We start from the raw sequence: 16,599 nt of genomic DNA, 5'->3' as shown, positions 1-16,599 counted from the left end.
GAGAGAGAGAGAGAGAGAGAGAAAAAGAAAGAAAGAAAGAGAGACCCAGGACCCAGAGGATACCAGGTGGCAACTTTTTGCTCTGTGACTAACCACAACCTACTCTATGTCAGCAAATTAATCACCGACCCTGCGCTGGGAGTAATCAATACACCTCTCACACAGAGCAGGCCTCTACTCAAACTACCAGACACCGCCAATGGCCCTCCACTCACACCCCCATCCGTCAGCGAGCTCCTGCAGACCCTCTGGATCCAACCAAGCCTCAGACTCACTGGGGCTGAATGACTAATGGCTTACAGAAGAGAAACTCGCCCCTGGTGCCTAAACTGCAGCAAGTTCAGTCGCAGGGAGAAATAGGAGACATGTGACACACATCATATATTCCACATATGCATTAATTCTGTCATGCAGCTGTTTCTGAGCAGGATATAACCTGATGCCAACAGCAGGGCTAAACACAGTGACGCTCTAACACGACATACATCGCTGCTGTCACCTTCATGACCAATTGGATTAGACGTTGTTGTTGGTAATTTGGAATAACTGCAACCTCTGCATGAGTGACAGGCATGACAAGAGGAGCTATTTCTGACTGAGGCAGTAAAGATGCCATCATACAATATTAGACACAGCTTTGATCTACCGCAAATCATGATTTGGGCTTTATTTCCCTATTCTCTAGAAAGAGGTTAGAAGGAAAACACCAGTAGTGTTGTGTAACCTAGGCTTAAAATGCAATCTATAAAGCCAGTTTACAATCTCCTGCACTCGATCCAGTCAATGTGGTTTACATGCATGTCACTGAGAGTCCCCTAGAGTCCTCTACCATCTATGGCTCTTTTTTTGCAATGAAGATGAGACAAATAATTCATACAGTACCATACAGTACTGTATGTTAGATCAAATGGGGGATGGAATCTGGGTTTCATGAATATAGTTTGCCTGATACTATATACTGATATATGCTGTGTGTGGTTCAGACTCTACATGCCTGTAGAGAAGAGACACACCCCCTGGGAATTGTCCACTCCTCCTACTCACCATCTGGGCCAACTGGGTTGGAGCTCTGCTCAAATAGGGAAGGATATTATACCTGACTTAGAGCCTTTAGAAAAGAACACACACCCGCCCATTGTCTTGCAGAGCATCTGGTATCCTACGGCTAGGGCAACATAGCAAGCTTGAACTGTGAAAGTCAGTGGTTCATATTGAATGAATGATTTATTTAGATTCGCTGTGTTGTGTTAGCAAATGTAGTTGCTAAAGTAACGAACCAGAGGTCAACAAGCCATTTGCTAGCGGGATGTTCTAGTATACGATCTCTGCCCCTTGGTATTTTAATGAGCAGCCTATTGTGATCCCTTGGACACACCAGATGTATGGTAAATAGATTATTGACTAATCATGTATGATATTTTTCCCCTATAATTTTAATTTTTCTGAAACTGGCATATGGTAGCTATTACTCCAATAGCTGCCATATGCCAGTTTCAGAAAAATTTAAATTAAAATGTCATAAATTAAGTCAGTCTATAAACACCGCAATTAGTGCTCACATTTTCAAGTAAGATGGTGTTCTGAATTCTGCTTCTAGATAGAACATCTCTGGCTGCACTTGCTTAGCACTACATACTGTACACTGTAGAAATCCTCATCCTAAGCCTTTCTCATCCGAAATGGGAAAAGGGCCCTCACTCCTAATCCTTGACTGTATCCCCTTCCCACAGCGACACACACCCTGCCTATAGCCCGTACTCTCTCCCGTACTTACTATGTGCAGCTGAAGATAGTCTCCAAGTCCATGGGTGCTCTCCACTCGAACCAAGATGGCGTCCTTCTGCTGAGTGCTGAAGCCCACAGCTAGCCGGTCTGCTCTGGTGCTCGGCCGCTCATTGGGGGCCCAAGTGTAGGTGATGAGGGCACCTCCTCTACCAAAGATATATGTGGTCCCAGCTGAAGACAAATAGAGACAGGAAGAGAAATATTAGGAGGAGGTTGAGGGATAGGTAGAAGATGCAGACAATATGCGTGAGAAAGAGTTGATAGAAAGGAATCCATTATTCCACACTCCAAAATCCACTCCCTCCAGGGAAACCAAAGATGTGGTGGTAGTGACTGTCTCATTGCAATCCCTTTATCCCATCTGCAGAAACAATGTCAATACACAACCAGTACCATCTCTCCCTATAGGCAGACTACGCAATACAATATCAGTTCAGTTTTACAAGAATTGAGCACCACAAACAAACACTGCAACACTACACTCTATAAGTATACAAGCCTTCCATCTTGTCCAAACGTTTTTGTGTTGGTATTGCCCAGTCATTAGACATGACATCTACCTCTGCCATGGTCTGTGAATCAAGCTGACATTGATCCAGCATTAAGTTGTGTCAGCCATGTCTTAACATGCCAATATAACTCTAACCCTAACCCTAACCCGAACCCAATATAACATAATGTTTAATTATGAGCTTATTCAGTAGTCAGATCCATATAACATATAGAGTAAACACTCGAGTTTCCACCTCCACACCACCCCAGGATGCCAGGTCTGTGCCACCTGTCGTCTGTGGCACCCGTGGCCCTATAAATAAGATAACAGAGGAGGTGAGGTGAATGTAATTAGCTTATCTGGCAACTCGTCCCTTTAGGCAGGTTTTGGGTGGCAGAGCTTTGAACACCTGCTCCTGAAACCTGTTTACTTGTTGCTGATACTGTGAGCATGCCAACCACAGCTCTCAGATTTCTCACATTTGACTGACTCACCTATGTCACAGTTAGTGCCATGAGACAAGGGTGACAATGATCTGTTCATTTGGGAAAGGCACGCAAGGACTTCTTGAGAATATACTAATACTGGCAGATTGAATACAGCAATCATTGTAGTTCACATTCAAAACTTCTTTAGATTTCTCTAGACCATTAAGGCGCTTTTAAGAGTCAGTAACATGGCTCTGCAGAATTGTTTCCATCTCGTTTCCCTCATATTCCTGATATACCTGATACAAATGGCAGAGATTGCATTTCTGAGATGTATTATTTTGCATTTCTGTAGTCTATCAGGATAAATGTCAGTATTTCTGCAAGTAAGAGTGATCTATGACAGTATTTCTACCCTGGTAATGACCCTGGTTTCTTCCCTGGTATAACAATGTCAAGTTAGTGCAGTTGTATCCCGCGGCGTTGCCAGGTGATCAATGATATTGTGAGAGAGAAGAAAGTTGTATCCCAGTTGCAACTTGTATCGTAGTTTCAGATAGGAGCAGTCGTTGATGAATCACACCCAGTCAACCGTGAGTACATGCACAGATCTAACATCTTTCTGGATCACGGTTCTTATCTAAGATCAAAGTTGAGCCACCACTGAGATGAAGAGGATGAGAAGATGAGAGGAACACCTGCTGACCCACCCCCCCCCCCCCACTCCCCACCCCCCACCTCCCACCCCCATAGGAGAAGAAACACTATTACATATGGGTCAAGCAAGCCTGGGGCCTTGTTCTAAAATTGATGGTGACTGACCTCAGGAGCAGCCAGCGCTGTGATATAGCAGTGGGGGAACTCTCTGAAGGTTTCTTCCATTACCTAACTGGCTTTGAGTAATTGTGAATGCCTCGCTCGTTGAAATAAAAACATATAGGTTGATGTAAGATGTGTTCATGCTCCAATGAACAGTCCGGTTCTGTAGATCATTAATTCTGGGTATTATGATGATATGCTCATGCTCTGGACAGGTAGAATAATCATCGTCCATTTCACAGCTCAGTTGCTAATAAATCAAAAACATACTATTGAAAATGCATGCATTTTTCTGGCTTGGGTTGTAAAGAGAAAAAGAAATTGTCTGCAAAATTAATTGATTGAGTTCTGCTTCTCTGGGTCCAGAAGGTTTAATAGGGAAATTATTGATGAGGTTGTTTATCACATTACTGTTTTAATGGGGTATGGACACACATGCAAACAGACTGCGTGAGACATGAATACACACATGCACGCACACGCACACACACACCCATACACATATACAAATACTGTATATTTGCAATGGATGTCTGTAAATCTCTCTTTAAAGGTATTTGATATTCTGAGAGTGCAATATAAATGGTGCAGTCTTAAAACAATTGGACTGGACCTAAAGTATGAGGCATTCAGCCAAGTCACGCACATGATCCTGATCCTTGACAACAAGACATCTATTCCTCCTCCATAAAAGCCTGTTCATACATTATGCCAGATAGTGTTAACCTCCTACAGAAGTGAAAATGAACCATACAGGGCAGGATTCTCACTCCTTGTCAGCCTAAGGACAAATATATTCTAAAAATGGAAATGCCAGCATGCGAGATCATTTTGAAATGTGACTGATTTAATTTGTGCACAGCCATACGTTGATAAAATGAGCAAATGCCGCCTACTTTATACTGTTTTCAAAAGGTACAGTATGTTGCGCTTATAGGCCTTATAGACTATTTTCAAAAATGTGTTCTAAATCAAAACATAAAAATTTGATTTTTACAATACAGAAAAGTTTGCAGGCTTAACTAAGCATTTAAAGGGATAATTCGCTCTAAAATCAAGGTTCCATGACCAAACACATACTGTATAGTCACTGGGAGGTCCATTAGACCCCATCCACTTCCATTATATAAGAAAATGTGGAAGTGCAAGTTGGGAAATAACAGGGATATGAATTTAAAAAGTCTCTTAGTGAATCGACTTGAATGAGGTAGATGGTTGGTCACACTATCCGTTTAAAGTTCTTACTGTAATACAGTATACTGTTATTGCTTTAAATTTGATTAGGAATGAATAAAGATTCATTTTGTAATAGTAGTTACAATGCAGATCCATAACTCATCTTAAAGGAACCGTTAACCAAGGTCTTAGGTTACCCAATTTAATTGTCAGACATGGGATGATTTGATAAATATACTATTACACCAAAACCGAACACTTAAAAACCAATTATTTATTCTGGTAGTCCATTGTCTGGGGTGATGCAATTTTACACAAAATCCTTACCTTTATTTGCTGACAACATACTTTAGAAACGGGATCAGATCTAGATCATTACGCCTCTGTAAATTCATTCACATCATGAGAATATCAAAGGTGTAGCTGACATTGTTGAAGTACAAATAACAAATAAATCTGAGAAATTATTGAATCACCTCAACTACACAGACCGCTTTTGAGGTAAGAGAACAATTAACAATTTGACTGTAATGACTGTAAATGGGATTACATGAAGCAACTCTGATTGCAGACAGCACTGTTAACGATCCACTCACAAATAGCAGAGAAGTGGCTGATTAAGTGGCTCTAGTCCTGGAGCCTGCCTGCCAGACGGCTGGACTGAAGGAGCACTCTGTGGAAGAGGGAGGAGGTGCCAGCCTGCACCAAATAACTCAACTTTTCAATGCCTCAATCAGGCTCAATGCATTGGTAACCATAGGGGCCGCAGCAATGAGGCAAGAGAGAGAGAGGGAGACCTATCCATGTGCAGTGACGCATGTAGGGACAGTAGTGTTTGAATGTATGCATGTGAAATTGTGTTCCTCTGTGTTAGATTGTGTGGGTATCTCTATCTATCTATCTCTTTGTGCGTGTTATTCATATTTTTGTATCAGATTATGTTAATGTATGTATGAGTGTGGGAGTAATACATTTGCGGTCCCTGCTTTTTGTCCATATGTGCAAAGCATGGTCCGTCCCTATTTTGTTATTTGACGGCTGTGAAAATAGGGTTTGCATCCAAATTCCACAAAAGACCTGTCAGGCTGTGGAGAGTGTTTCAGCTGACTTGTTTCAGCTGATGCTGTGTTTTTGGCTTCACTGCATCGATTAAGTGGGTCAGCCAAGAGAGAGGGAGGTGCGGTGCTCCCCCACCCTGCTCCCCTGCACTGCAGAATGGCTTAAAAATAGAGTTAATTTGGCACTCAAACAAAAAATATTGTGGGGGGTGGAAGTGTGCCTGTAGTTAATGCAACAGTAAATAATGCCTCTCTGCTGGGTGGTGTAGCAGCAGCAAACAGCCAACTGTCACAGAGGACGGGGGAATTGGTGATTTGTGAAAATCAGCAGCCTTCTCTCCATAGTGAGATGAAATGGCGTTTTTTGAGTTTATCCTCCTATTAGAATTCAGCTTCCACATCTCATGTCTCCAGTCTCACATTCACAGAATTACAGCTTTTCTAAAGCTGTCTGCTTTGGTTCTGTGGCAGTCTAGTACATTCTCTCACCCAGGATTTCAGGGAGTGTAATATTCTACAATCTTTAACTGGACTACGGTATGTAACAAAAGTGATTATATTGAGGTTTGCTTTGTACAAGGCCCTACATGAAGAGTTACAGTACAGCAAGAGACTTGTGGCAAAATATTTCTACGAGCATCAGCTTTATACACTTCGTCTGTGACACGGCAACATGTTTGTACAAGTGGACTCTTTTACTTAAAGCAAAATACTGCTTTCAGACAGAGACAGTTTCCTCTGAGGGTTTGACCTCACCCCAGGGTTTCCACAAGTTTTAAAATTAGCTTGTTATTTCTCTCTCCTGCTCTTCATCACTTAGCGTCTGCTAATCTTATCTTGACTGCCGGTTACAATTATGTCTGTGGCAGCAGATATATAGCGCTGGAGGTCAAGCACCGCCTGGCTGTGCTATGGTCTTGTTTAGCTGCCTTCCACCTACTCATTCAAATGAAGATCAGAAGGGAGGATTAACAACCAAAGAACATTGTAGTGAATCACTACTACTGTTACTCTAAAACCACCATGCCCCATCATTCAACCTACCAAGTGCAAATTCACGAAAGTGGACATAAACCTATTCAAACCCACAGTGCTCTTTTTCCTTGACTAGAGAGTGCTTGAAGTGACTTTAGATGAAAATGTCTGGTTTCACATGGTCAGTTTGCTCAGTATTATTTCTAAGCTCCAGTGCGATAGGATTATTTTTTCGCTTTACTCTCTAATAAGGATATTCCATTTCCAATTTACGACAGTATAGATTGATTTAAGCCTGGCAGACGCTGTGGAGTTTCAGCCACGAGCCAAGCTCTCAAGTCAAAATATACATATCGGTTGTAAACGTCATCTGTGGTGAACTCGTGTCTACACGATCACGTCCGATTAGAATTCGTGTTTGTCGTGGCTTTTCTACTAGTGCAGTATGAGAGGTACTACCAGAGCGATATAAGAAAGACAACCAATGGGAATCCAGGATGCTGTAAATTTTCGGTTTAGAACCATGAAATTCAAGATCAACTTGTGGAGCTCTGGCAGGACGAAAGTTTGTTCTAGATCTAGTGAAAATGATCATGATTGATCATTAACAATTATTATTATTATTATTATTTTTTTTTAATAATAGTACTCTCCACGCCTGGACATCATGTCATCATGTCTCCATATGTTTTTGGGGCTTTTTCTCGGTGCATACGAAGACTATCTCTACAGCCAAAGAGGGAACTTTGCCATAACTGAAGCTGTTTTACTATTTTGTGGCCAGCGCCATTTCTGCCATTGTCCAGACAATGAACAACATCGAACGGGAGGGTGAGATGGGGCTCGTTCGCATCACCCAGTGTGAGAGCTACCATCGGGTCTGCTCATGCAGTGCACATTGCATCAAGACAACGTGACATGGAAAATGTGTATTGCAGTATGAGATCCTCTCATCGGTTGGAATGGTCTGCGTTAGTGAAAATCGCAGCGCGTCGGCTTTAGATGTGAGACCTGTGAGAAAGCTAGAATACTGTTGATAGTGTGGGTTCAGTTCTACAGCTGTTTCAACCAATCCACTGGGTTTACCAAGGTCAGAGGATCATGTGGACAAGACAATGTTGAGAGAAATCCCAAACAAATGATATGCTGCAGAAGTGCAGATACTGCAATGTAGGGTAAATGTCAGGAGGGTTAATAAACCTCATTGTATCATAATATCTGGGCAGAGGGAAAAATGTTCTATATTTGATACTCCAGAAGTGCTCTTTATTGCTGTGTTTTGCTCCTAAAATATTGTGGTGCAGTCATTTTCTTTTGAGCGTTTTGGGATAAACAATCATCAGGTAACAATCATGCTACAAATAGACTTCAGACAAGTAAGTTCAACTTGGGGACATGAATACTTTGTTGCTTGCCATTGCAGCCAGCTGGGTGCTAAAACTGTCTGCAGGTACATTAACCTCCTCATCTGCCATCTGGCCACCGTATGACCACTGTCTAAGAGGTGAGGGAACATGAAAAGGTGCTCAAATGTACCTCTAGCCAATGAAAAACATCATCTTGTTCCCGCATGTTTAAAACACTTTTCCCAGACAGGTTAATCTTGTGTTGAAATACTATAATGCCTGTGATGATTAATTATCTCTTTGACAGTTCTTAATGCTTCTTCCTATTTTGTTGTCTTTAGTGTAGGGTGAGTTCCACTACCCTACATATTGTTTTTTAAATGTTTTGTTATGTTAAAAATCTAGGGAAACAAATCTTTATTAATTGTTCCCAGCACAATATAGTTAATAGTTCACAAAGCCCTATATAGTAAGATTGGGGAAAGATTGGGGAATGCCCTATATAGTAAGCTTTCCCCAATCTAAATATGTGTCTTCTATCATGAGGGCAAGCTTTAGCTCAATGTGATACATAACTTCTGAGGTCCTGGGTTCAAGTCTGAGGTTTTAAAAATGTACTTAGATGACTGATATCCAAGTTTTACCTCTTACTTACAGTCCTCCACATTACAAATATAACATTATCTATGCCCACAAATTCATTTTCTCTGTTCTCTTCAGGATAAGTCCCAGGCTCCTCTAAAAACAGCTTTGTATAATTGCTATAATTTGTGCAAAAATGTTGATACAGTATGACATGTAAAACATTTGTTGTTAATAAAATTGTAGTGATTCTGGCCTATGTAAGCCTAACAAACTTACACTTCAGGTGGTAAATCTCTACTTGGAGTAGTGGGTAGAGTGGTTGCCTGAAAAACAAATGATCAGTGTTCAAGCCCCATCATTGCAAATTATTATACTATTATTGAATCTATATTTATTTATGTTGCAAATATGATTATTATGACACTGCACACTTCTCTCTCATAGATTATTTTATTATTTTATTTGACTGTTCATCTTTGGTATTTGATTACATGGATGACTCAGCCTGCCAAAACATACCATACAAACCGTGTTTTAGTGTTTGGATATTGCTTTTAAGTGCACCGAAAAACCAAGATGTATTTACACAGCACTCTCTTGCCACACTCTCTCTCCACCAAAATTGAGATTTAAGAACCACTTTCGGTGTTTCTTAAACTTTTTATGGTTTCAAAACACAATACGCATGTTTTGAGCCACTTATTTCCAACATTGTCACTTATTTCCAACTCTCTGTGACCAAGCAGTCACAAGGACTATCCTAAATGAAATAAAAGAGCCTCTGATAATGAAGTCCTAGTACAGTACATGGCATCTTTGTTTGTCTGCACCATATGGAAAGCTTCCCCCTTCAGAAACCCTGAGCTACACAGACTGCATTGCCACTCTCTAGGCAGAGAAAGATCAATATGTCTGGTAATAGGGAGGGTATATGGAAACTGTGTAGATCTTACTGTAAATCTGTCCAATGATTGAGTTGATTAATAGACTAGTTCATGAGCTCCAGTTGGCAATATATATAATGAGATTTTGGGGTTTACAGTGGGAGTGAGATTATTGTCTGCACGGTCACTAGTGTACTGTATGAGACTATAATGACATTACTGAATTTGCTGTAATCAAGTTTCTATGACTACTTTCAATTAGTGTGTCCCATTACCGTCCACAAGTTGGAGCAGTGACCATGAGTCGCAGTCCACTCAATGCAGAGAGAGAGGCATGATTAGTTTAGAATGACAGTGTATCTTGACTACAGTGCCCTGGGACAGTGAAGTATTTTTTCTTCTTTCAGTTCCACACTCCAAAAGATTGGATTTTAAATCAAACACTACTTACTATGAGGTTAAAGTAGAGATTCTCAGCTTTTATTTGATGGTATTTGTGTACATATTGTTTTCACCATTCAGAAATTACAACACTCTTTATGTATAGTCCCCCTATTTTAGGGTACTCAAATGTAATGGGACAATTGGCTTGGCAGGTGTTTCTGGTAAGTCAGGTGTGTTCCGTCACATGCTAGACATTGAATAGTGTAGAACAGGATAGAACTTTGAAGTGATCTCATTCCATGATTGCTACCAATTAAATATAGTCATTACAACCATTAGGAAGGTTTTAGAAAGCTTGATTATTACATACTGGAGCTTTTTTAGGTTTAATGTCTATGAATCCTAACTTGTATCATTTTACTGTTCTGTTGGCTACAAATTGACATGATTGATTGTCAGAATTGTTGCCAGCGAGCTAGCACATAGGGTTTTGCCGTTTTAAAGGTGCTACGTATCAGACTTTTTGGATTAAACTACTGTGATCCAAGCGTCCTCTTTAGAGACCGACATATGTATGAATGATTAGTAGACAGATTCTAATATATAAAAATGTTGAATACTGATCGAGGATGAGTCTGTCACAATGTTACAATTGCTACCGGTCTCCCTTATAATGGTATAATATAAGACAATTGTATAATGTTCTGCATGCTTGTCATTTAGAATTTGGCAGATCTGCACAGTGGCTGTCACATGTGGTGTTGATTGGTGCAATCTGAGGGGTGTGATGCATAGATGTGAACAGATAATGGCAGAGTCGGAATCATGTTAGGGAAAAGCCTTTGAAGTGATTCTCTATCAGAGTCAAGGTTCTTCCCAGGATTTTTAAATAGCGTGGCGCTAGATTGCATTATCAAAACCCGACTCGCCTTTATGGCATGTCAAAATACGCAAAAAATACCGCTGAAAGGCCGAATTCACTGGGGATCTGAAGATCATAATAACGCGTTCACTTTCGATGTCAAAATAGTTACTCTATCATTACTAAATATTTAGCTGAATTTGCCTTGAAATGTTGACATAGTGGCGCCGGCAACTTCACAGCGAGTGCCACTCTTACGTTCTTTGGGGAGAGCCTGAGGTATCAATGTAAGAGTGCTGTGTTTCATACAGCGTGGTATTTTTTAACCATGGCTAACATGTTGTGTTGAAGAGAATGATATGTTTGAATAAACTTTTTTTTTTTTTTCTGAATGGCACATTGATTTAATGAGAGCTCTGTTCATCCACTGATTATTTACTTAAGTACTAATGAAAATACATGCTGCCTGTAATATCAAGCCATTATGATCTGTCAAACTAACAAGGGCATGCCTTTTTTAAGCCTTTTTTCATTACAAAAGAAGTGAGTGACTGCTTTGTTTACAAGCTCATGGTGAGAATACAATGTTTTTTCCAGCGGCAGAGGGAACAGTATTGTATCAGAACATGAATAAAGTCTCATCAATTGGGGTCTTTGCTGGGTTGAATGTCTGTATTGTTTAGAGATAAACACCATGAAAAATAAATACCATCTCCGAAAGCACACTATTACAAAAGCTGAACAAAAAACTAAAATAATTGCATGTCTTGGGACAGATACTGCAGAGGTGAAGAGTTGAGCATGAAATAACAAATCTTCAGAGTCAGTGTTGTCTCTTGCATGCAAACACACCTTGACTTGAGTATAGATTTATGCAGAACTTTGTATCCATAATGGTGTGGTGAAGTGCTCTCTTTTCGCTATGTTCTGAGAATGGCCGAACCTTCAATGATTCAGTGACACTAGTTAATTTGTTTGAACAGTTTATTTTAACTCTTCGTGGTATGACTATATGATTAGCCAATTAGCTGACTGGGACTGGAGTTTGTCTCACTGCATACTGTAGCAGAGGGTTTCAGAACAGGCCCTGATCAGTTATTTCTCAAACAATAGTTCCCCAAGCAGAGATTTACATCATTAGTATGCCGATCAAGACATTTTAGAGCAGAATAAATGAAGGTCAAATGCAGCTCCTTTCACACCACCAACCTTTATTGCTATTCTACTGTGTGTGGTGTTATACAAGCTTTCAATTGTCCTTCCACTGCTATTTGTACACTATCTTCCACAGAGAGAATCTGAACAAATATAATTAGAACAGCAAGGCTTAGAACGCTTAGCGAATAACTTTCATATGAAATTTAATCAAACTCAAAGCTGAGATCAACGCAACAGTATTGTATCACTGGTGAGAAATACCCTGTCAATCTCTATAAATTCGTGTAAGCTATTTAATCAATAGCTAGATTAATACTTTGTCTAATTGAATATGTAGACATTCAAGATTCAAGATTCAAGATTCAGACAGTACCATGACTTATACAAAACGTCATATCATTTAATTTATTTAGTAGATACTGAGAACATCATTACTATATGCATAGATCATTTGTTATAAATGCAAGTTCAATAACATACATAAATAAAAAATGTTCTCACTTGTATCGACTCCCCCCATATGGTATTCAACATAACAAGCTACTGTGTACAATGGGGTTGGGATGCATGGATCTTTTAAGCTAAGAGCTACAACAACAACAACACAAAGGGAATAATAAATCAATTGAAAATTACATCTTTATACTGGTGATACGGTTGTCTACTCCTGTCAACAAGCGATTCAAAGAGCGCTTGTTAATGTTAAGCTGGTGCTGAATGATCTGCATATTTGTACCCTGAAAGGATTGTACCCTGAGTTTGAAGTCCCTCATTATATGTACCTGGGCATTTGGATTGATGATCTCTTAAAACGCTTGTTAAAATGTTAAAATGTTGAAAAACTGATCAAGAATATGAGAGTTACATAGTTTTTTGTTTAGAGATAAATCCTGCTTCACCTTTGAGAATAGGAGGAGGATTGTTCAGGCGACGCTCCTCCCTGTCCTCAAGGGCTTAAACCACCACACTCGGTTTATCACTGCTCTGCGGTTCATTTCTACGTATAGTTTCCGCACCCACCATTGTTTTCTGTATCAGTTTGAGGGTTGGGAGTCTTTGACTTCAAGAAAGGCTTATCATTGGGTTTTATTTGTATATAACTTGTTAAAACTCCCATTTACCTCACATCGTTGCTTTCATGGCGACCTAGTGGTAAACAGACACGCTTGCAGAACTTGCTATTTTTTAATGTCCCATGGGTGTCTACAGAATTGGAGAAAACAGTTTTTAGTTGCTGTACTCCTCAGACATTTAATGACCTACAGGATACCTTACAAATGGTGTCGTTCGGTCATATCACGTTTTTGGTGAGGGATCTGTTTAGGAGGGATTGTACATGTGGGCAGTGCTGTGTGTTTTCCTTTTTTTTTTTTTTTAAACTGTTCTTATAAACTGTATTTGTATTTTTCGAAACTGGTTCATCTGCTGCATATCTCTTTTATTTGTTTATTATGTTGTTCCCCACCGATGAAATCTGGGAGGCGACTCTGATTCGGTCTCTGTCTGTTCGTATGTCACACATTTTTTCCCTGACACCACTGGGACAGTTTTGATGAAACTTGAATGATTAGTCTTGCCAAACAGATGCGACATTTACGAAATTGCACTGATTGGCCCAATGTTGACGAACCCGTGATTCGCCTTGCCATAGAGATTGTTTAGGAGTTTCGAGGTGATGCCGATTCATCATTAAAAACCCAAATATTTGTTCTCTTTGGTCACAGAAGGTGATAGCACCAAGAGAAAAGCCCTCCCTGTGCACAACGGGGACACAGCACTGTAAAACAGAAAACCATTGTATTTGTAAAATGTTTATGAATAAACGTCTTGCTTCATTCCATCACTCTCCTTTTATAGAGGGGCGCTACAGTACATCATTCGTAGGAGACAACATGTTTACCGAACACTTGTTTTCCTTTCATTTGTTGTCTGTAAACAGGGCACTGTTGAAAAGGAGACTGGAATTGTTTTTAATCGCAGGAATTAACATATTGTTTTGACAGCCCTCCAAAACATTAAAAACATGCAATTGTTACAGTCGCTGCTGTATTTTGATAATAGTGTGAAGCCACAGCTCAACCCAACATATGGTGCTTATTATGCAGCGTAGCTCAAAAAAGTGTAACCTCAATTGGAAATACTATCCGTTGCACAGCCATCACCATTCTCTCACGCCACACTAATCCAGACAACCCGTTAGAATAAAGACAGCTCCCTTAATTAAATTAACTTTGATTAGATCCTCCAGGCTTAGAATTAAAACACAAAAAGCTGAATTAGGACTATGTGCAGAAAACAGATAAATAGGACATGTGCAGTAAAAACTATTATCGCTGTAATTAAGTAAAGTCAAAGTTTATTGGTCATATGGACAGGATACCGGATGTCAATTGTACAATGAAATGCTTACTTTGCAAGCTTCCTCTCAACAAATATCTCTGCAAATATCAGGAGGTAAGAATAAAGATACAATAATAACACAGTAGGCAATAAGTGTAATAGGCATAAGTGTCCGGTAGTCTTGTAGCCTTGAGGTAGAAACTGTCTTGGTACCTGTCTTACACCGGACCATGATTTTACTCAAATAATTACATATTACACTCTGTCTTTCTGATACTGTGTGGCCCAGTGCATTCTGCTTCCAGAGCCAGCTGCTACTACTACTGCTACTACTTCTACTGGTACCCATTCCAACACAGGTGCCCAATCATCCCAATGTGTCACATTAAAACATTTCCAGTGGTCTAGGTAGCAATGCGGCAACCTTATACAAGGTACAGTGTGTCAATGGCAGCAATGATATTTACCACTGAGTGGATCATTTAGATTCTGAAGACATCTACAGTAGTACAAACCCTTTAGGATAGTTGATCTAAATAGTAAGATAATACATTTATACAGTGTGTGAAAAAGCCTAGTATAGCCATAATAATCTCTTCAATAGGCTATGAAAAGTGATTGCATTGTGCAGCAGAATGGCCTGCTAGACCTGATATAGATAACATGGCCATTAAAGAAGAGGAGTGGAGAGAGCCAGTAAAACCCACTCACTGAAACTCCTGGATGTAATTACTACCATTGACTCGCAATTGACTGCAAATCCCAGCCATTAATTAAACCCTACCTTAGCAAGGCATGGCCTCCGCAAAAATAAACATGGCCAGGAGGGAAACAGAGGACGGAACACACAGTGCCTGCTCATCGATTCACTATAGAGTGTTTTGAAGCCTTCGTTCAGGCTGTTCAGTATACATCCACATAATAACAACGTTTTGTCAATAAACCTTTGAGATGGACTGGCAGAGGCTTGATGAAACAAAATGGAGGGCTAGAGTATGTTTTTTGCAGCCATAGTTCAGCATCTTGAGTGATGTTCTGCCTCAGTCTGATGTTTCCCTGGACCACTTCGACTCTAATACAGCACTGCTTTGAAGTCTGCCTCCAAGGCATTACCCTGAAATGTTTTATATTGTAGGCAACAGGACATGTCAAAATGTTGTAATATACTATGGATTGTTAAGTGCCAAAATCGGCAGTGAGGATCTTGAAAATGAGGAATTTCATGCAAAATCCTCTATTCTTGATAGCAATTCAATTTCACACAAATGTACGATGAATATGAACTAAGACCATGATGAATTTGATTGATTGTTGCCCCACTTAAAATTAATATCTAGTTCTATTTTCGCCAGGTATGAGCCACAAATTCGAGGAGCTGATTGCTTCAGTGCAAGCCGTTGGCATGACTAGCAGCACAGCTGCTGAAATGAATGTCGAACACTTTCGTGTGTATCCAAAATGATTTCCAAGCAAACCTAATAGGCGAGAGATGTAATTTTGTGGTGCCCAGACTGACCACTTTGTAGCGAGAAGTCTTATCTAATGTAATTTCCCTGAAAGTATGAGGAGACCATGCCAGATGTGAGATCTCCAGTATGTGTGATCCTATAGCCATTCGACAAGGCACAACATCTTTTTTGTGAGAGATTTCCATTGAAATTCTCACAATGGCAAGTAAATGACACGTCCAACCACACAGGCTTTTCAGAGTCTTATCAGTTCACAATCCTCAGCTTTTCATCTATTTGGTATGTATAGACACACTGAAAATGAGCTTTTATATACCTTTGAGAGTTACATATGGAACTGCTACAGATGGGCTTTTGATGTGTAAAATGTACTGGTTCATTACATACACAGACACAGGTTAATCAAATTCAATGGAAGGATAATGGGATTGTCAAAGCTACAGCATTATAACCAGACTTTCCAAATCAGGAGCATGAGTAAGACTGACTGATTATAGGCTGGGGAACACATACTAAATGCTGTCTGTCCTACTGTGATGTCCAGTTCCTTCTAACTGGGACCATGGGACCATGGGACCATATACAGTGAAAAATGTACGCACTCGCTGCAATGTAAGTCGCTTCGGATAAAAGTGTCAGCTAAACGGCATATATTATATTGTATTATATATTATGCAATGCATCTAGAGTCACATCGTGCCAAACCATGTAGACCAGGAGGACGAATAAGCCAATATTTGAGAATTAAAATCGGTGTGCTATAGGTATGGTGAGGGTCTGCAAGGGGTTAACATGAAGATAGAAAGTGGAAGTGGGAGCGATAGGCCATAGAGGGAG

General features: G+C 40.0%; 1 protein-coding gene across 1 annotated transcript in view; it reads right to left on the bottom strand.

Moving 5' to 3' along the window:
* nrxn2a (neurexin 2a) overlaps positions 1-16,599 on the bottom strand; it is a gene marked incomplete at both ends in the record, with an annotated part of 124,084 nt that overhangs the window by 23,326 nt on the left and 84,159 nt on the right. Inside the window, 1 exon segment of the mRNA XM_083686856.1 lies at positions 1,775-1,956. Coding sequence (XP_083542982.1) covers positions 1,775-1,956 — 182 coding nt within the window.

This window comes from Argentina silus (genome assembly GCF_951799395.1).
Source record: "Argentina silus genome assembly, chromosome: 2".
NCBI classification, from domain to species: domain Eukaryota; kingdom Metazoa; phylum Chordata; class Actinopteri; order Argentiniformes; family Argentinidae; genus Argentina; species Argentina silus.
The sequence above is the reverse complement of the archived record's forward strand: the minus strand, read 5'-3'. Positions and strand labels throughout refer to the sequence as shown.